Genomic DNA, 20,754 nt, shown 5'->3' on the forward strand with positions numbered 1-20,754 from the left:
CATGTTTCATCAGCTTACAATGGTGCGTGCCTGCAGTGGCCTTATAGGGTCTGCAACTAATCTCTCCTCTTGGAGGAACTTCGGAGCACACCTTGGAGACTTCTGCGCAGGGGATGGAACACAAAAATGGCCATCCTCCAGACACACACAGTAACTGGGCAGAGGCTGGGGAAGAGCCCTTGAAGAGGGCTTCCTGTCTTCCTCAGTCTCTCTAGGAGACCTGGGGAAAACTCTAGCCCTGGTCTACGATTGTTTCCCTTTCAGGATAACAAGGGTTTAGCCAGTTAATCTCATGAACTGTTTGCCCTGACTCTGTAATCTCTGAACTCCATCTAGGAGAGAAGTGATCCCTGAAGGGGGTGGGAGTGCAGCCTCTTAGTACAAGAGGAACTGGCTGTAAACCACTGGGGTAATAGAAAGACAATATGGGTTTGATCCTGAATCTACCACTTACTGCCTGTTTAACTTCAGATAATTTACTTTCCCTCTCCAAGACTTCAGTTTTCTCATCTGTATAATATGGCACTTAAATCAGATCCTATACTATGAGCAGATCAATTAACCTAGACCCAAGTGAATGCTCAATCCTCAAACTTCCCTGATTTAGGCTCCCTAAGGGAAGGCAATCCTTCTAGGGATAGATTATAATCCCAGAAATCCCCCCCTCCCCCCCACCAAATCACTGCCGCCAAGGAATGGTCTGCAAAATTTAGAATTATTATAATCAATGTCTCCACCCTTCTGGGCTTTAAACACTAAATACTCCTGTAGCTCTGTTTCTATTTGTCTGCCCAGCAAAGGTGGAAGGTAGCCCAGGAACCATCAAACCCATCACAAAATCTGACTGGTCAGCAAGGCCACAAGGGCAGTAAGAGCACACTCCATTCAGATAAAACTGAGCACTCTGTCTCCCTCCTGTCACTTTCTAATCCCATCTAGACTGTATATAGTGAAGTCTTGGCAATGGCTTGATTACATGGGTTACAAAAGCAGGCTGTGTGCTCAATCTCTCGGGTCAAGTCTGATTCTTGCTCTCCCAGTTCCATCTCCAGGAGAGAAGGATCCTGGGTAAGAGTTTGTAAATGGATCTAGCTTCCAGGAGTTGATTGGTTGGGGGCCAAAGAGAGAAGCGGGGATCTCCCACTGGGGCTCTATTAAGCTAGTGCTTTCCTGTTCAACACCTGGAACCTGGTCTGATTTCATCATTTACTGTCTCCCTTACCCTCAACTCCATCCCTACCCCATCCATCTAGAGGAGGAGAGGGACAGGGGTAGACAGTCATAGATCTGGAGGACAAAGGGGAATACTGAGGGGCATATAAATCTGGAATACAGAAAGGAATAGCTAGGGACTTCATGGTTCTGGAGAACAAAGGGGAAAAGCTGGGAGAAGATCATGGCTCTGGAAGACAGAATTGTCCATGGATGGAGCTAAGAAACAGTTCAAAGACAAGGGAAAGGGAGGAGGGAAAGAGAAATGGGGGAAAGAATAAGGGAGGGCAGAGGAGGGAGATAAGAGTTCTTACTGCGTGGGCCTTGTCTCCACTGAGACTGTGAAATCACAGTTCCCGGTGCAAGGCATTAAATATTAATTCATTATTAAATATTAACGTATGACATGAGCCCTGCAGCGCCTGAATGAACAGCACAGGGGCCTCCAGGGATGTGAATCCAGGCCACTGTGGGGCCTTCAGTTGCCCTCTTTTCAGGCCTCCTTCCAGACTCAGCCTGGGGAGAAAAGAGTTAAAGAGGGGCCTGGGGAACCCCATCATCTCTTCAAGGCAGTCAGATTTAAAAGCTTTTAGATGTCTCAGGCACTTTGCAAATTCTAGGGCTGGAGTTAGAACCTTAGGCACTAATGTGACATTTGTGTATCCTGCCTGATTTCAAATCTCCCCTGAGCCCCCCCCCCAACTTTCTGACCTTATATAGTCCCATCCTATTCAGAGAGCATCTTAGGGCATGAAGTAACAGTTTCCCATCTTACCCTGAGAGCACTCCCAGAACCAGGTTGAGCATGAAGAAAGATCCAATGATGATGAGAGGGATGAAATAAAGCCAGTTCCAGGTATTTCCTGCTGCATCATTAGTCTAGAAGTAATAGGAAAGGAATAAGAAATTGGAGACAAAATAATCACTAGATACTTTTCCCCAAACTGTCAAACACACTCCTCTCATATACACAAACCCTTCAAAGAAGAGGGTTCTTAACTTTTTGTATATGTCATGAATTCCTTTTGTGATCTGGTGAAGCCCATGGACCACTTCTCAGAATAATAATTTTAAATGCATAAAGTAAAATATATAGGCTTATAAAACAAACCAATCATACTGAAATACAATTATCAAAATATTTTTATAAAGTTTATAAGTTTTATAAGTTTATAAGTTTTATAAAGTTCACAGACTCCCTAACTCAAAAAAAAAAAAAAAAAAAAAAAAACCTGGGTAGGACACCCTGCTCCTGTGCCTCCCTTCTCCTGCTCTTAGACCTTACTCAGGATTGGACAGGTACAGATCACCCAGGGCAGGACAGGGGTTTTTCAGCATTTTTGCACCTCAGCTCTATATTTCTCAACACCCAGGGTAAGAAATACTGCTTACCTCCCTGCTAGTTTCCCCTTCTATTCCATCCCTTCCCCTCGATCTCCTCATCACTCAGGGGGACCAACAGTTGTATCCCGTTTCTGTGCCTCATGCCAGAGGAAAGGATGATGAAAAGAATCCTTGTCTACCATTACAAATGATTGATTGGGGACAGACCAACAGCACGTCAGAGTCCTAGCTATTACATGAAAGTAGCGAGAGTAAGGACCTTGGACAGTTCCTCCCCACCTGCCAGCACTTCCCACAAAGCACTGTAGCCATCCCTGTCTCTTTTGGAGCCTTACACAATCCACATCTCTCCGATTAGCTCAGTGGTCTGATTGTGGTATAGCTTTCGTTCTTTAGTCATTTCAGTCACGTGTGACTTTGTGCCCCCTTGGGGGGTTTTCTTGGCAAAGAAAGTGGTTTGCCATTTCCTTCTCCAGCTCATTTTACAGATGAGAAAACTGAAGCACAAAAGGTTAAGTGACTTGCCCAGATTCACACAGCTGTTGTCAGAGGCCAGGTTTCAATCATTAAGCTGAGTCTTCCTGACTTAAGGTCTGGCATTCTATCCTGATCCTTGCATTTTGGATCTTGAAATCTAGATTTCTCCATCCACATTCTATTTCTTGCTGATTTCCTGCTCAGATTGCCAACCCTGACCTCCTTCTGTGTATTGGGACCCTGCTCCTGCGTGACCACCTCGCCTAGTCTGACAGGGGCTATTGACTAGCCCCTACACTGTCGAACTTAAAATGATTTCTTTTCCCAAGTTAGGCCGGATACTGCTAGACTCTGTCCCAAATTCTCCCTCAGAAATCATGGTCACCCCTTTGCCCTAGCTCAGCCTAGCCTGGTCTGGGCTTCTGCTCCTGGCCCAGCCACAAAGCTGATCTCCTGGTCCTTCTCCCTGCGTGTAAGAGACACACCCTTCCTGGAGCCCTGCGGGGTTGGGGAGTTGTGAGGCTTGGAGACCTAAGGCAGGGATGTGCTCAGAGCTGCTGGTGAGGCTCCATGCTGGGGGTGGGGCCATCACAGACTTCACTGGCTATTTTTAGGGGCCGTCTTTTGTTAAAGTTTCTTTGTGGAAATTGGTTCCTTTGGTGGCTGCAGGGAGAGGACAGCCAAGATCCTTATTACCATCTTTGTCCCTGGCTGTCTCTGTTCCCTCCACCAGACACGTGATGCCTTTTTCTCGCCAGATCCTGTCATTAGATCATTCCACATGAAAAGCACGATCTCTAAATTAGACCTGCCCAGCATTTGATTTGGGCTTAACACTTCATCGCTGTCTCTCCAAGGGAAGGGATATTGAGTCCCTTAAAGCGGCTACCCCTAGCAAGGCAGGATACAGCACTCAGAGCAAGAGTCACCCTTTCCCTGGGACAGGTTCAAAATGTCATTGACAGATGAGTAGATTGAAAGGACCAACACGTAAAAATGCAAGGCTCTGCCCACCTGCTATTACTTACTGCTTGTGTTATGTGGAGCCCAGCATCATCTCTTGGGTTTCAGTTTCTTCTTCTAACTATAAACCCGAGATTCTGAAATTGCTCAAACTATCTGACTTGTGGTACCCAATACAGTTCCCAATGCAACAGGTGTCCCATGCAACAGGCTCCCAGTGCAACAGGTGTCGGTCGAATGCATTGGCACCTAATGCATCACAGTCTTTCAGGCAAGATAACTCCCCAATTAGGTTGTTTACTTGTGCAGCTGAACTTAGCAAAACCCTTGAGAGTGTGAGGGCAGAGCCAGGTGGATGGTGTGAGAGACTGAGCAGTGTCCACTTGGGCTGTCTTCCAAGGTCCTCTCTGCTGCAACCTCAGAGTCCTTCCTTGACCAGCCAGGCCCGTGAGGGTGAACACTGGGGAGCAGTCAGAATCCATCAGACCTCTATGCCCAGCTATGAGACTTTTATGGTACCCGCATTTTCTTCAGATAACAAGAGATAAAAACAATATATCTTTTTTGTGAGGATATCCCATTTCCCCATCCTCACACCAACCTAGACAGTCTCTGCCCTTGAGGCATAATACATAATACATAGCTCACTCTTTCCTTCCTTCCCTTCCTCCCTTCTTTTCTTTTCCTTCCTTCTCTTTCTTTTTCTTCCTTCCTTCCTTCCTTCCTTCCTTTCTTCCTTCCTTCCTTTCTTTCTTTCTTTCTTTCATCCTTCTTTCCTTCCCTCCCTCCCTCCCTCCCTCCCTTCCCCCTTCCTCCCTCCCTCCCTCTTTTTCTCTCTTTCTCCCTTCCTTCCTTCCTTCCTTCCTCCCTTCCTTCCTTCCTCCCTCCCTTCCTTCCTCCCTTCCTTCCTTCCTTCCTTCCTTCCTTCCTTCTTTCCTTCCTTCCTTCTTTCCTTCCTTCTTTCCTTCCTTCCTTCCTTCCTTCCTTCCTTCCTTCCTTCCTTCCTTCCTTCCTTCCTTCCTTCCTTCCTTCTTTCCTTCCTTCCTTCCTTTCTTCCTTCTTTTTTTCCTTTCTCCCTCCCTCAATGCTTCCCAAGCCTTCTAATCAACCCCTTAATCTCCTAGTAAAAGGTCTAGGAATCAGTGGTTATTTTATCAAAAAGAACCAGAAAGTCTAAGACTGCCCAGGATTTGCTCCAGATCACACATGGAGGAACTGTTGGTGACTGCAATTTTTCCCCCATCTTACAGAACTATAACCACTTAGCTCTGTATTCATAAAAGAAATATAGGTACCTATTTCTTTTATGAAAACAGAGCTAAGTGGTTATAGTTCTGTAAGAATAGGTACCTGTTCTCTCTTTCCCCTTTTCACTCCCCCACCCATTAAACTCTGGGCAACTGGTTCCTAATATCACCAACAGATAAAGGGGATTCTCCTTGTTGGCAGAAGACAATGAGGAAGCAGCACCCCCAGAGAAGCAGGTGTGAAGAAATGGGCTATCATGCTGTCTCCTTGAAGGGGCTGCCACAATCTTCCTTTCCTTTTTGGTATAGCCTGGGATATGTCTCCCTATCTACGACAGGGTCTAGAAACCGATACCACAACTACCCAGAGCTCTGGGGAAGAGCAAGGTAGAAACCTGAATTTCTCTGCAAAGCCAAGCCTGTGTTCTTGTCACAGCCCAATGATTAGGGTCCTGAAGTAGCATGGGTTCTAATGCCTTCTCAGCCATCGATTTCTTGTCTAGATGGCCCTGAAAAGGCCCATAGCCTGCCCTGGACTCATCCTTTGTGAGAAAGGCAATATCACCAGAGATCTGAGGTGAGCGTGATGTCAACCCCAAGCCAGCAGGAATTCTCAAAGGAAGTATCTATTACTCGGCACACAGCTACTTCCTCTCTCCCTTATATAAATCCCAGGCACAATCTGTCAGCAGAAGGGGGCTATAAGCAATAAAGTGGGGGTAGGAAAGGACCATTATTATTCCCTGGGTTTCCTGAGACAAAGTCTCTTAGGATCTCAAGCACTTATACATCAGACACTAACCTTGAAAATTCTAGGAATGGCTGAAAATAAGAGAACTAAAAATAGGATGAGATGGCTCCAGGCATAAATAGCCCACCCAGCTCCCAGTTCCAGAGAGACCCTAGAGGAGTAGCATATGGTAAGGGCAGGGGTGTGGAGGAGGAATAGAACCAAAGGGAGGGGAGAGAAGCAGGCAAAAATGGTGGGAGAGCAGGAGAAGGCTCCTTTGGGAAGCAGCAAAAACAGTTATCAGAGATAGCTATAAGGAACCCACTCATGCCCACACCACTGGGCTTGCCTGTCTCAGACTGCTGCTGTGCCTGCCATCTGGGGAGCACGTGCCCCTCCCAAGGCCCACACCAATGGGTTGCTACTGTTGGCATCAAAACATGGAAACCATGAAGTGAAACCAGATGGAAAACATCCTACTCACCTACCTTCATCAGAGGAACTCCTCTTAGCCACTGACATTTCTGCCTGGTCTCATTTCCCAATGGTTAGAAAGTTCTTATTCTCCTCATCTCTGTGACACCGAGACCCGAATTGCCAAAGGTAACTACCCACCCCCTGTTCTAGCCCCTCCTGCCTTTTCTCTCCTTCCCTAGGACCTCAGCATTGGACTCTCTTCATAACTGCCTATTGTTGTCATTCTGCCCTCTAAAAATCTCAGTCTATAAGTAATAAACTTGCCTTTATTTTAGACTTATTGCTCTTATTTTCTTTCATCTTTCTGACTCTCATCAAGACCTGGTTCCTAATAGATGACGCTGCTTCCCAGGAGTTTCCTTCCAAGTTGTATCTTCTCTCACACCTCTTAGTTCTAGAGGCAGAGTCAGAATGTTACTTGGACTTCACTGTCCTTTCCAGACTCTCCATCTAATGCTATCACATAGCAACTTCTCCTTTGAGGTTCACTCTGTTCAAATGTATCACCCAAACCAGTTTCTAGTGGTTATTATCTATTAATCTCCTATACATTCTTCCTCCATTCTTAAGCGTTAGAAGCCTAGCTCATAGTATCCCTCTCCATTCCAATTTCCATCATCATACATGTTGATATACCATTAAAAACTTATTTCCACATTCGCCAATCTCTCCAAGTCCCATGACCTTCTCCTTTACCTTGTTAGCTAAGTATGAACTGGCCATGCCCTTGATCTTGCTATTTTGCACATGTGCTCCAATTTTATGCTCAGGAGTCCCCCACGCATTCTATCTCTCTATATATTCTTCTATTCTTCAGTCAATTATTTGTTTTTAGTCTGATCTCTAATTTCTCTATCCCTCATTATCATCCCAGGCTATTATCCCTGCTCTGACTACAATTTTCTTTGTTCCTAATTTCAATCCCTTAATGAACCAGATCAACTCCATATTATCCTCTGCTCTTAAATCCCTTGTTCTCTAAGACTATGCCTGTCGATGTGTGCCAAAGCCCAATTCCTACCATCAACCAATTCTTGCATGACTAAACAGAACTAGAATTAAGTCTGGTACCCAAGCTGCCTGGATTCACAACCAATTTATGTTTTCTAATGTCATCTTGGCCCTCATGACAAAAAAGGAAAAGAATCAAATTTTGATACTTCCCTAATTTATTATTCTCTATCCCATTCTCCACTATGTCTACTCCCAACTTTCTCCTCAAACCTCCAATAGCACCCCCTTCCCTCTCTCACAACTGGGACCCTCATCTCATACTTTTATGCCCTCTAAAAATGTTATTCATGAAGTACTCCAACTTCCTCCTTTATCTTACAACTCTTTGATATTATTCCTCACTATTTTCTACTTTACTTTCTGATGGAGTGGTCTTTCTTCTCATCCTATCCCCTCTCATCATCCCCAGAAGACTACCTTCTAATATTATTCCTTCTCTTTCTTTAATCTTTGTTCTTTTACTACCTACTAGTTTTTTCTCTGCTGCCCATAAACATGCACAGTTGTCTTCCATATTTTAAAAAAACAACTCATTAGTCTATCCCCCTTACTATCATCCTATATCTTTCTTTTCTCAGTCAAAATCATTGAAAAAGCCAATTGCACTCAGTACCTCTCCATTTTTTCTCCTCTCACTCTGACATTATCACTCACCTGGAACTGCTCTTATCAAAGTTATCCTTGATTTTTTATTTGTCAAATCTAATGGCCATTTCTTAATCCTCATCTTTCTTGACATCTCTGCAGCATGTGACATTGATGATTTCCCTTTCCTGGATATTCTCTCCTCTCTGGGTTTTTCCTACATTGTTCTCTTTTGGTTCTCCATGACCTTCTAGCCCAACTGTTCCTTTTCAGTCTCCCTTGCTGATTCATCATTCAAGACCATGTCCTTGGTTTTCTTCTCCTTTCTCTCTCCATTTCTCTCTTTCAATAACCTTGTCAGTTCTCATAACTTTTATTATCATCTTTGCTAATGATTCTCAGATACACATATTCAGCCCTAATCTCTCTCTTGAGAGACTATTTGCCTATTGGACATTTCCCACTTCCCACAGGCATCTCAACTCAAAGTGTCCAAAACAGAATTCATTCTCTTTTCTCCAAAATCTACCTCTCTTCCAAATTTCCTTAATTCTGTTGAGGGCACCTACATTCTTCTCAGGTTCACAGCTTTAGTGTAAACCTCAACTCGTCATTCTCACTCACCCCATACATCCAATATGTTATCACATTTTGTCATTTCTATTTCCACAACATTTCTTACTTATTCCCCAAGCCCTCTACTGTAATAGTCACCACCCTAATTTAGGTCCTTATCACTACTTGCTTAGACAACTGAAATAACCTCCATTGGTATCCCTACCATACAGAAGTGAGGTTCTGATCATGTTACCACTATCTCCCACACCTGATCTAAAAACACCAATAGATTCCTAATACCCTTAAATTTTTAGTTGCTTTACTCTTGCATTCTGTGATATAGCCATACTGCCATACTAAGTGTTAAACACACATGATACTCCATTTCTCATTGCTGAATCTTTGCATTTATTGTTTTCCATGCTTGAAATCACTCTATCTACAGCTCTTGTAATCCTTGATTTTTTTGAGTACTCAACTCATTTACCACTTTTTACTTAAAGTTTTGTCTGATTCCCCCATTAACTAGTTTCCTTGTAATCATTTTGTGTATATCATATATACATTTATATTATGTAGATACATGTTGTCTTCTCCATTAAAATACAAGTTCCTTGAAAGAAGGAACTTTTCTCAAGACATTCAGATCTTTGTAGTCCTAATGCTTACTCCTGCAACATAGTAAAGGACTAATAAATCCATATGGATCAATTGATTTATTGAGATTGATGTCTCAGTTCTTTTAGGTAGCCTTCCATTACTACCCCAGATCAAGTTAATTTCTTTTCTCTCTCATCACTTACTATCTGTATTAATTATCAATTTCTAATAAGTTGTTTATTTTAACTTCTTTCCTTTAGGCAAAAGTCTTTTTTAAGTGTACTCTGCCTTAGATAATCCAAAAGGAAGAAAGGTTTTCATCCTCAATAAGGGTTTATAGCCTGAGTGAATCTAGAGACCCAGGATCTAGGAAAGGCTTCATGAAAGTGAGAGTAAAGGGGTACAGTCCCAACAGTACTGGAGTGTGATTTATTAAAGAGAACAGAACATGAAACAGGTTTAGGTTTTTTCCTTTTGGCCTCTTCACACCCTCTGGAGCAAGCAATTCTGGGACAGATCCAAAGAAGGAACATGGAACTTGGGATATTTAGACAAGATAAGAAAAGACCTGGGGAGAATATGACCTAATGTGACACCCCCTATAAAATGTGGGTGCCCAATGTATAATGCCCAATGAAACAACAGGTGCTTAAGGCAACAGGTCCATAACATTATAGGCAATGATGTATCAGGTGCCCAAGGCAACAGGTACCTAATGCATCACACTCTGTTCAAATAAATATTTGAAAGGGAAAAGGGATTGTATTTATTCTGTTTGGTCCCAGAAGAAAGAAATAAGAGTAATAAATGGGAGTTGAAAAAAAAAAAGGCCAATTTAGGTTTCACATCAGATTAAAAGTTTCCTAATAACAATAGAGCTTTCTAAAAGTGGAATGTAGGGGGCAGCTAGATGGTGCAGTGGGGAGAGCACCAGCCCCGGAGTCAGGAGGACCTGAGTTCAAATCTGGTCTCAGACACTTAATACTTGCTAGCTATGTGAACTTGGGCGTGTCACTTAACCTCAATTGCCTCACTAATAATAATAATAATAATAAATTAAGAAAAAATAAAAGTGAAATGTTCTCTCAGGAAGAAATGAGTTGTCCTTCCATGGAGTTCTTCAAGCAGAGGCTGGTCAGGTACGTTGTAATTGGAATTTATGTTCAGATGGTTGTTGAAATCTCCAATTCATAAAGACTATAAAAGTCTAAAGACAAGACTAGGGTCAGAAGGATCAGCTCTATAACCAAGCTCTACCACTAACTAGTTGGGTGCCCTTGGACAAAACATTTCCTTGGCTTTCCCATCTGAAAAGTGAGGGTCTTTGACTATGTGGCCTCTAGATCCCTTCCTGGCAATCTCTGACCCTGTGAGCCCCCAAATCATCACTCTGAATTGGAGAGTTAGAAGGGAACAGAGCTCATCTGGTCTTAACATAATGCTCCAGAAGCCTCCATTCTTCTCATACTCTCTGGAAGACCTGTCTTGTCAATATTTGCCATCCTGCAGGCTTATACGTTTGACAAATGTCCTGAAAAGGAACCTCTCCCATTCACCCGTATGCCTGTGCTCAGGAATCAGGGAGGAGAGAGCATCACTTAGCTCCCTGCCACAGTAGAGAGCTCACCAAGCAAGTTCATTTCTCCCAGAGGCAGGACCCTGTGACAGTACTATGTGGATTGAACCTATTCCCCCGAGTGGGCAGAACAGAGGATGCTCTTCCTCACCACAGAGACTTTGCCAAAAGAGCACATAATAAAGTGTTTCTCTCCCCCTTTCTGGTGGGTCCTGAGGCTACCCCATCCCAGCATGACTGGGGAGGATCTCCCCCTTCTGCAGCCCTTGGGCAGAGCTCTGACTTACGTTGTAGAGGATGTCTGTCCAGCCTTCCATCGTGATACACTGGAACACGGTCAGGATCGCAAAAAGGATGTTGTCGAAGTTGGTAATACCAAAGTTGGGACCACGCCAGTATTCCCGGCAGATGTAGCCATTCTCACACTGTCGGGCTGAGGCATCAGTGCCACAGGGGAAGTCTCCTACAGGGTCTGAGTGTGGGTCCGCTGTGAGGGCGACATTAGTGCAAACAAAAGCTGAGCAAAAGCTGTACAAACTCCCGCTTCCCGGCCCCTGGAAGCCTATGGGGGCAAAGACCCTGCCATGCAGATCCCACTGGAAAGGAACCCAGAACTGGTCTTCTCCCAGCAAAAAGCCTTTGGGGAAGCAGCCAGCACAGTCTTTGACTTCCCATAGGGGCTGTTGAGAGTCAATAGTCCAGATACACCAGATGGGATGACCAAATAATTGCCTTTGGCAAGCAAGATGTCAGGTGAAGTTGTGGGTACCCTTCCTATTATTGAGAACCCAGTGACTGATCCAGGGCCAGAAAGAGCCACAAAAGCAGGCTCCCAGATAGCGTCCTGCTGCCATCCTTTCGGGGAATTCAGCCCTTCTACCATAGACTATAGTTCTGGGAGCTTTTGCCCCTTCTAACAGGACCTCTGCATAAGCACTTTATATAGCTCTAGAACTTAAGATCACAGGGACATAGATCTAAAAGGGGCCTCAGAAACACTCTAGACCAATTCCCTCATTTTTCAGAGTTTTTAGTTGGTCATTAGTACTTTATTTTTAAAACTCTGATATTAGTTTAGCACCTACTCTCCTGTTTTCAAAAAAATTTTTTTTGGTTTTTGTTTGTTTGTTTTTGCTGAGGCAATTGGGATTAAGTGACTTGCCCAGGAAGGCTAGGAAGTGTTAAGTGTCTGAGGCCAGATTTCAACTCAGGTCTTCCTGACTTCAGGGTTGGTGCTCTATCCACCACTGTGCCACCTAGCTGCCCCCTATTTTTTAAATTTTTTAAATTTACTTTTATTTTCAGTTCTAAATTTTCCCCCATTCTCCTTCCCTTCACTTTGAGAAGGCAAGAAAAATAAAATCCATTACATATGCATGTAATGGTATAAATATAAAAATGTGCATAGACATATAAAACAAAACTCCACATTAATCATTTTCTGAAAAAGAAAATATATTTTATTCTGTACTTTTGAATCTACCAATTCTTCTTCTCATTTTATAGCAGAAGAAACTTGAGGTCCAGGGAGATTGAATGATTTGCTCAGAGTCACAAAGGCAGTGGGGGTCAGATTTGGTATTTGAATTCAGGTCTTCAGAGTCCAATACTGTCTTCACGCTGTAGCCCCGACTCCCTGGCCCAATTCTTTTCCAGACCCTCCCAGTCACAGCTTCCTCCTTTAGGAATAAATATTAGGGTGATATCCTTTATTCTTTGTAGGACTACTAACCACTACTCTCTAGTGCAGCGATGAATTCTTGCTTTCTGCTCTCCTTTGGGGCCCTAGAGGAACAAGGTCCTTTTCGGCCTGGGACCTAAGTCTATTTATCTGAGTTTCAGGGAGAAATATCTCTCTTTATAATCAGTTACCCAGATCTTGACTTGATGGTATCACCTGGACTTGGTCCATAGGGGCTCACTAGACTATTCTCACTCCTGGATATACAGAGCCCCATTCATCTCCCCGGAAAGCTTGGAGAAAGGTGGGGCTGTCTGGGCCCTGGGTCTTTCAAGTGAAAAAATCTGAGTTTAAATTCTGGCACTACCACTTGCCCACTGTGTGTCTTTAGGTTGGTCACTTCTGCTCTCTGAACTTCAGCTTCATCTGTCAAAGAGGACTTTTGGTTTAAATGCTCTCTGGAAGCCATATCTCAAGCTAGGGAGCAACCAAGGACTTGTGGTATCTTCATTCTCCCAGTAGAGGTCTTTGGGGCAGGGGTCAGCAGAATCATTGACCTCCCTTAGGAGCTGGTCTGAGGCATTAACCCAGATAATGGGACAATGGAACCCTCCATCTCCAAGGTCTTTTACAACTCTAAACATGCTAGGGCAAAAGGCCTTTTGGATGGTGACACAAAGCAGCAAAGGATGCGGTAGGAGTAGTGGGGCCAGTAATCCTTGCTCTTGGGGAGGCTGAGGTTAGGGGACTGCTGAGCAGCAGGTGATCTCCCTGGGTCTGGCACCGAAGTGGTGAGCCCCTAGGAGCAGAGGACCAGACACCAGGCTGCCCAAAGAGACCTGGGCTGGAGACCCAGTCACTCTAAGCTCTCATTGCTCTCAAAGAGGGCACCCCACATCCATCCTGGGTGAGACAGGACAGGGCGAGTCTCCAAACAAACCAAAGGTGGCCAACATATCCACAGCCAGTCAACTGGGGCACACTCTGGTCTTCACCTTCAAACAGTGGCAAAAATGTGGGCCTGAACCAGCTACACCCAGCAAAAGAACTCTGGGCGATGACTATGAACCACTACATAGAATTCCCAATCCCTCTATTTTTGTCCACCTGAATTTTTGATTTCCTTCACAGGCTAATTGTACACTATTTCAAAGTCCGATTCCTTTTGTACAGCAAAATAAATGTATGCACATGTATACTTATTCTGTATTTAACTTATACTTTAACATATTTAACATGTATTGGTCAACCTGTCATCTGGGGGAGGAGGTGGGGGAAAGGAGGGGAAAAGTTGGAACAAAGGGTTTGGCAATTGTCAATGCTGAAAAATTATCCATGCATATAACTTGTAAGCTATAATTAAAAAAAATAATTGTATAATAAAAAAAGACAATAACAAAAAAAAAAATGTGGACCTGAGTCCCGATCTTGGTCCTCACCTGTGTTATTGGGGAAGCAGGCTTTGTGGAACTTGCCCATATAAAACTCAAGTCCAATGATGGCAAACATGACAATGGCGAAGAAGAGCAGGAGGCCGATTTGCAGCAGGGGCACCATTGCCTTCATGATGGACTTGAGCACAACCTGGAGGCCTGGGGAAAAAAGAAAAAGGCATCAGCCCAGACCAGAATGCCCTCCCTCGGCCCAGCCACCCTTTCCTCAGTTGCAAGAGGATGATGAATGACATAGCGTAGCTAGGTGGTGACAGGGAGAGTGCTTGAAACTTCGAGTCAAGAAGCCTGAGGTTTAAATCTGGCATCAGACATCAGCTGTGTTACCTGGGTAAGTCACTCAGTTCTCAGCCTCAGTTAGTTTCTTCATCCATAAAATGAAGATAATTATATCACCTGTTTTCCAAGGTTGTTATGAGGATAAAATGCCTTAAAATGTTTAAATGATATATAAATGTTTGCTAGTGATAGCAATAACTGTTAGCTTGTAGATAGCTATTTTGTACAGATGTATATAAAGCCTTTAAATTGAGGCAGACAAAGGTCAACTAATCTGCAGGGATTATACAACTAATCAGTATCTGAAGCCAGATTTAAAGTCAGGGCTTTTGGAGTCTAGCTGAAGCACTCTGTACAGTGTTACTGTCATCATCATTTCCTACCCTAGGCAAAAAAGAGGCATTAGAGAGAAGTGCTAGAATGATGGACTTGAAATTAGGAAGAACTGGATTCAGATCCCACTTCTGATAATTATTAGCTATGTATAAGTTTCTTGATTTCCCTGAGCCTCATTTCTTTATCTGTAAAATGGGAATAATGATATCTGTAATCGGGTATTATTGATATAATATCTTATAAGGCTCTTGTGAGACTTAAATGAAAATATATGTAAAGTGTTCCACAAATTTAAAAAGCTTCATAAATGTCCCTTGTTACCATTATGATTTTTCCTGGGCTGTATTTACAGATTCAGGAATGGAAGCCTCTCTATTTCACCAGTTAAGTCAGCTCTGAGCTCTAGTTAATGAGAAGTAGTCTGCAAGATTTAGAAAAATACCCTCTAAACTTAACCCGCCCATCTCTGGACAAGAGGAAAAGTCCTTGAGGTAGGGGGAAGAGGGAAGGAGAAAAGACGATCCTGAGAGAGGCATGGAAATCGCAAGATAAATTTAGCTAAACTCACTTGGAATCCCTGATACCAGCTTCAATGGTCTTAACACTCTCACAGCTCGGAGGGTGCGGAGGTCAAACTCAGTGCCAGCGGTAGCCAGAATCCTGAGTGGAAACCGGGGAGAAAGAAAAGAAAATTCAGTTTTCAGAGTTAGGAAACAAAATGGAACACTATCTTCATCTTCCCTTCTCCACCCCACTAACACTGAGCTCCCCAAAGGCAAGAGCTGAGTCTGCCTCCTTCTCTGTGTTGATGGATTGATATATTAATGTGATTCCCAAGCTGGGGTCTAAGAGTAAAAAACAGAGATATGACAAAAGATCTATCCTCAGCCCTTAGCAACATACCATGCAGTGGGCAATGGAGGCCCCCAGGCTCAACTTCTTTCCTTGAGGGGAGGTCCATGGGGGTGGTCCACACTTCCACTTCTCCAAGCTCCCTCTGTTCCCTCTCATTCCCCAGCTGACCACACCTCTAGTTCCTTCCCTTTGTGATGGCTCTCAGTTTGCCCTGAATACATATTATTTTCTTTCCACCGACCCTTCCCACTCCTTTAGACTGGGAGTTCCTTGAAAGTAGGAATTGTTTTTGTTTTTCTATAGATCCCCAGTACTAAGCATAGTGCCTGCTACTTAATAAGCTCTGACTGACTGCCTGAGTCACAGCTTGACATCCCCCAGCCTCCTGCTCAGGGTGAAGAGTTCAGCATCCACAGTCATCCTGACTCCTCTCCAGCATCTGCTCTCCTGTCCCAGATATCTATGAGAAGGGTGACTGGAAAAAAGCCCCGGTCCAATGTGTATCCTGGAGAACATGGGAAAGGAGTAGAGAAAAGGGCTGCGTGGGGCCAAAAATGACATATGCCATCCTGGTCATTGCTGCCTGCTGACGCAGAACTCTGGGCATGTCTGCCTCGGGCTCTTATGTGATGAGCAGAGACTGATTCAGACAGTTGGGGACTGGGTTCCTGAACTGAGCAAGTCTCCCCTTACTGCATCCATACCATGCCCATTGATTGCTGAGGCTCTGGAGAACAGCAAATGTCTTCTGAGCTCTCAGAACACACAGGAAAAATCTTTCTCTGCTTCTGTGATTCAGAATCATGGGGTCTTTTTAAAAATATGATTTTTATTGACATTTTATTTTTTATACTACTTTCATCTTGGAATATATCATTTCCCCCCTTCCCTATCCAACAAAGTATAAATTGCAACCGAGAATGAAAAAAGAAAAAGAGGCTGAGGAGGAGGAAGCTGGTCAGCAAAACCAATCAACGTAGTAATTGCATCTGACAGGGTATACAACAGGCCACATCTGGAGACTCCCACATCTACAAAGAAGGGAAAGAGGCACCTATCTTCACCTTCTCTGGGGAGCCATGCACAGTGCAGAATAGTGGAATCTCCAACTTTCACTGGATTATCATTCTGTGAAAGCTAGGAATCCACGTGGGATATCAACGCTTACACTCTTCACTCAGAATATAATTAACCAAAAAATTAACATTCCATGAGACTAATAACCCTGCCCCATTCCCCAGGTTGTCTTGTCTCTTGGGCTCATGTTGGAAAAATTACAGTATCTTTACTGAACCCTAGCAATCTGGCTCCAGGGGGCGAGGAAGAAAATCCTTCCACCCAAGGAGGACCTCTGCCCTCCAACATCCCTGGAGAAAGCAGAGTAAACTTCTCCTGATTTATTCAACCTCTGATGAACCATTGCAAACCCCGCTATTTTATACTCAGAAAGCTGAAAAAAGAGTAGACCTAAGGGGGGGGGGGAAGGTCTAGCTCAACACCAAGACCCAGACACATGTAGTCCGGTTTCTAGCCCCAGAATAACAGTGCAACAAAAGGATGTTGGTATACAATAGGTGCTTAATAAATATTTACTGACTATCTGACATGATGTGAAACCCCACCCTCAGCCCAGGCTCTCCTCTAGGCTTTAGGAACAGCCCTATAGGAAGAGTTTGACCTTTGTAGTCATTTCCTCAACTACATTATTACTGACCTAAGGCTCGGGAGTGAGCTACAAGGCTTCACAGTTCAATAACATGACTACCCAGCCCACACTGTCTACTTCAAAGAGGGAGGCAGGGCTAGCTGGCTTCTAATCCGTTTCTCCCAAGACTCGCTGTCCTCAAAGGAATGAACACCAGTGAGCAAAATTGCCCTCTTCAGGCGTCTAGATCTGGAGCCAGGCTGAGCCCTGCTTCCTGCTTCCTAGACTGTAAACTCTAGGCTTATCTGAACTTTGTTATGTCCAATTGGGGAATGGCTGAATAGGCTGTGGTATGTGAAGGCAGTAGAATATTATTGTTCTACAAAAGAAAAAAATGATGAACAAACTGATTTTAGAAAGGCCTGGAAAAAATTTACATAAACTGACGATGAACAAAACAAGCAGAACCAGGAATACATTGTGCATAATAACAGCAAGAATGTGTGATGATCAACTGTGAAAGACTTGGCTCTTTGTGGTTCAGTGATCCAAAGCAATCCTAATAGACTTTGGACAGAAAATGCCATTAGCGTCCAGAAAAAGAACAATAGAGATTGAATGTAAATCCACACATGGTATGTTCACTTCTTTCTTCCATTTTTTTCTTCTCCCATGATTTTTCCCTTTTGTTCTGATTTTTCTCTTCCAACATGATTCATAACCTTCATTATCTCCCTGCAAGTTGAGCACAGTCTCAATATCTAAGGAGATGCTGAATTAAATATTGCTTGGTTATTGAATTGTTTTATTCAGCACAACCACAGACTGACCTCAAAACCAGACCCACAAACTGACCCTTCCCCGAATCCCAGCCATCAAACTGAGCTGTCGTATCACCTGAGAACACACACAGTCTTAGATTCATTTGTCCCAGGGATAAATCACTGTCCTGGTATCATCCCCAAGACAGAATTATGTGTTCAGGATGATAGAGAAGACACATGCAGAAACAGAGACAGAGAAGGTACAGGATAACCACAAAGAACCATCTGGCCCTGTCCCTGATGCAGTGTAGGCTAGGACGAGCCATCTCTCCCTGCTGAGTCTCAGCCTCCCCATCTGTAAAATGAGGGCCTTAGATTAGCTCGTCTCCTTCAGCTCTGATGTTCTGTGAGAAATGGTGGTCTAAAGCTGGGGGAGCACACAGTGATTCTGCTGCTGGGGAGACTGAGGCTGGGGATCGCCAGAGTTTAGTGACTCTGAGCTGTTGCTAAGATGCAGACCAAGCTGATTAGGAGTCTGTATGGGGCTGGGGGAAGAGTCCCAGGCTGCCTCAGGAGAGACAAAGCAGCCCAGGTCAGAAATGGAACAGATCAAGCTCCCATGCCAAACATTAGTGGCATTGGGCCTATGAGTGACCTCCGTACTTTCAGCTTGGGTGGGATAGGAAGACCCAGTCTCAATTTTTAAAATCATGGTAGTGTGACCAGCCACCAGGATCCCATACATTCAAAGGGGATCAGCCCATTGCCCACTTTCCCAAGGCCCACGTGTGGCCTCCTATTCAGGTTCTGGAACTGGAGGTCCATCTGGCCCACAGCCTATGCATAAGCTGGAACTCGGAGTCCCTGGGGGCAGAGGGCTTCACAGTGGGCAGCTGTGCTTTCCTGAAAAATGGATCTGTGGCCTTAATAACTCTCTGTGGGCAGCTCAATTCCATGTGCAGATTGAACCAAAAGCAAGCTTCCCCGGAAGGTTTACCCAGCTGGAAGGGGTTGCTGTTCTCCCAGTGTCATCAATACCGCTGCTCCCAGACAAGTCTATCATTCACAGACCCCTTGAAGGTCAGAGCCCCACCACAGACTGCCCTTTGGGTGGGCCCTGCCATCCCCCCTGCTCAGGATGTCTAAGGAAGGCTGTTTAGAGATAAAGAACTCATGCTGGGGATAAATCATGACTGAGGGAAGAACTAATGACAAAAGAACCACATCCATCCCTCCTCTTTTCCACTCCCTCATTACTTATCCCAGTTTGAATCCTCATCTTCGGATAGCCTAAACTCTTAGAATTTTCTCTTCATTGTCTCTTTTTCTCCAGTCTTTCCTCTCTTCTATCTGTCCTCCACAGAGCTGTCAAAGTAATATTCATAATGTACAGGTCTGATTATGTCATTCCCTTGCTCAAAACTCCCTTAGTATTTCTAAGATTGTTTTTAGGATAAAATGCTTAGCCTGGTATTCAAAACCTTCCACTATCTAGTGCCCTGTCTTCTACATCCTGATCTCAGTCTTTTCATGAGTTTCCCATCCCTTGTTACCAACTATCTTGGTCTTTTTGAACTTGATGGCTGTTTGATAAGCACATTACTGGCACATAGTGATCACTTAATAAATACTTATTGATGGACTGATTTCAACTTCAAAATGTCTAAAACAGAATTTATTCTCTCTCCCCAACTCCTCTTCTGAACTTTTCCATTTCTGTCAAGGGTATCACTATCCTTCAGTCACCCAGGTTCATAAACTCCATTTCAGTCTTGCCTCTATTCTTTTTCACTTCCCTCTCCCATATCAAATCAGTTGCTAAATATTATCATTACTACTTCTGCACCATTAGTAGTATCATTCTCCTCCTTTTCCCTCGCAAAGCCAACACTCAGATTCAAGTCCTCATTCCATTTTGCTCACACTGTTAAAATAGCTTCCTAATTGATTTCAGGTTTCTCCTCTCACCAATCCATCCTCCATTCAATTGCCAAAGTGTCTGATCACATCACTCCCTGTTCAATAAACTCCAGTAGATTCTATTACGTCTCAGTTCAGATATAAACTCTACTCTTTAGCTTCTTAAGCCCTTCTCAACATGACCCCAACCTTCCTTTCCGGCTTTATTGAACATTACTCTCCTTTATCCACCAAACAAGGCTTACTTCTCTTTACCTATGATACTATGTCTCTTGCACAGGCTGTCCCCTCTTCCTTGAATACCTTCCTTCCTGACCCCTACCTTTTCTTTCAAGAAGATAAAATAGGGACTTTCTCCAAGGATTCTTATTCTTGAGCCTGTATACTTGGTTTTAGGGTTTTCTTGTATTTTTATAACTGCATTTTAACATAATTAGTTTCTTTCAATGTATTTTATTTTGTGCATTTCAAAACATTATTTTAGGATAGAGTCTACAATTCTTACCAGATTCTCAAAAAAGTCCATGATACAAAAGAGGTTAAGAAACTCTATACTATGTGCAAGAATGTTTGTGGCAGCCCTCTTTGTAGTGGCCAGAAACTGGAAACTGAGTGGATGCCCATCAATTGGAGAATGGCTGAATAAGTTATGGTATATGAATATTATGGAATATTATTGCTCTGTAAGAAATGACCAGCAGGATGATTTCAGAAAGGCCTGGAGAGACTTATATGAACTGATGCTAAGTGAAGCAAGCAGAACTAGGAGATCATTAAATACTTCAGCAATACTATATGATGATCAATTCTGATGGACATGGCTATCCTCAGCAATGAGATGAACCAAATAAGTTCCAATAGAGCAGTAATGAACTGAACCAGCTACACTCAGCGAGAGAACTCTGGGAGACGATCATGAACCACTACATAGAATTCCCAATCCCTTTATTTTTGTCTGCCTGCATTTTTGATTTCCTTCACAGGCTAATTGTACACTATTCCAAGTCCGATTCTTTTTATACAGCAAAATAACTGTTTGG

The 20,754-nt window shown here is 43.6% G+C and overlaps 1 protein-coding gene across 18 annotated transcripts in view; it reads right to left on the reverse strand.

Annotated features, from left to right (window-relative positions):
• CACNA1B (calcium voltage-gated channel subunit alpha1 B) overlaps window positions 1–20,754 on the reverse strand; it is a 249,141-nt gene that overhangs the window by 169,625 nt on the left and 58,762 nt on the right. For all 18 annotated transcript variants that reach the window (XM_031951863.1, XM_031951860.1, XM_031951861.1 and 15 more), the window contains exons 4-7: window positions 15,099–15,190; window positions 13,904–14,056; window positions 11,071–11,270; window positions 1,988–2,091 (exon numbers count right to left, since the gene is read on the reverse strand). In XM_031951863.1, coding sequence (XP_031807723.1) covers window positions 1,988–2,091; window positions 11,071–11,270; window positions 13,904–14,056; window positions 15,099–15,190 — 549 coding nt within the window. The remainder of the gene's footprint in view (window positions 1–1,987; window positions 2,092–11,070; window positions 11,271–13,903; window positions 14,057–15,098; window positions 15,191–20,754) is intronic.

This window comes from Sarcophilus harrisii, chromosome 2 (assembly GCF_902635505.1).
Source record: "Sarcophilus harrisii chromosome 2, mSarHar1.11, whole genome shotgun sequence".
Classification (NCBI taxonomy): domain Eukaryota; kingdom Metazoa; phylum Chordata; class Mammalia; order Dasyuromorphia; family Dasyuridae; genus Sarcophilus; species Sarcophilus harrisii.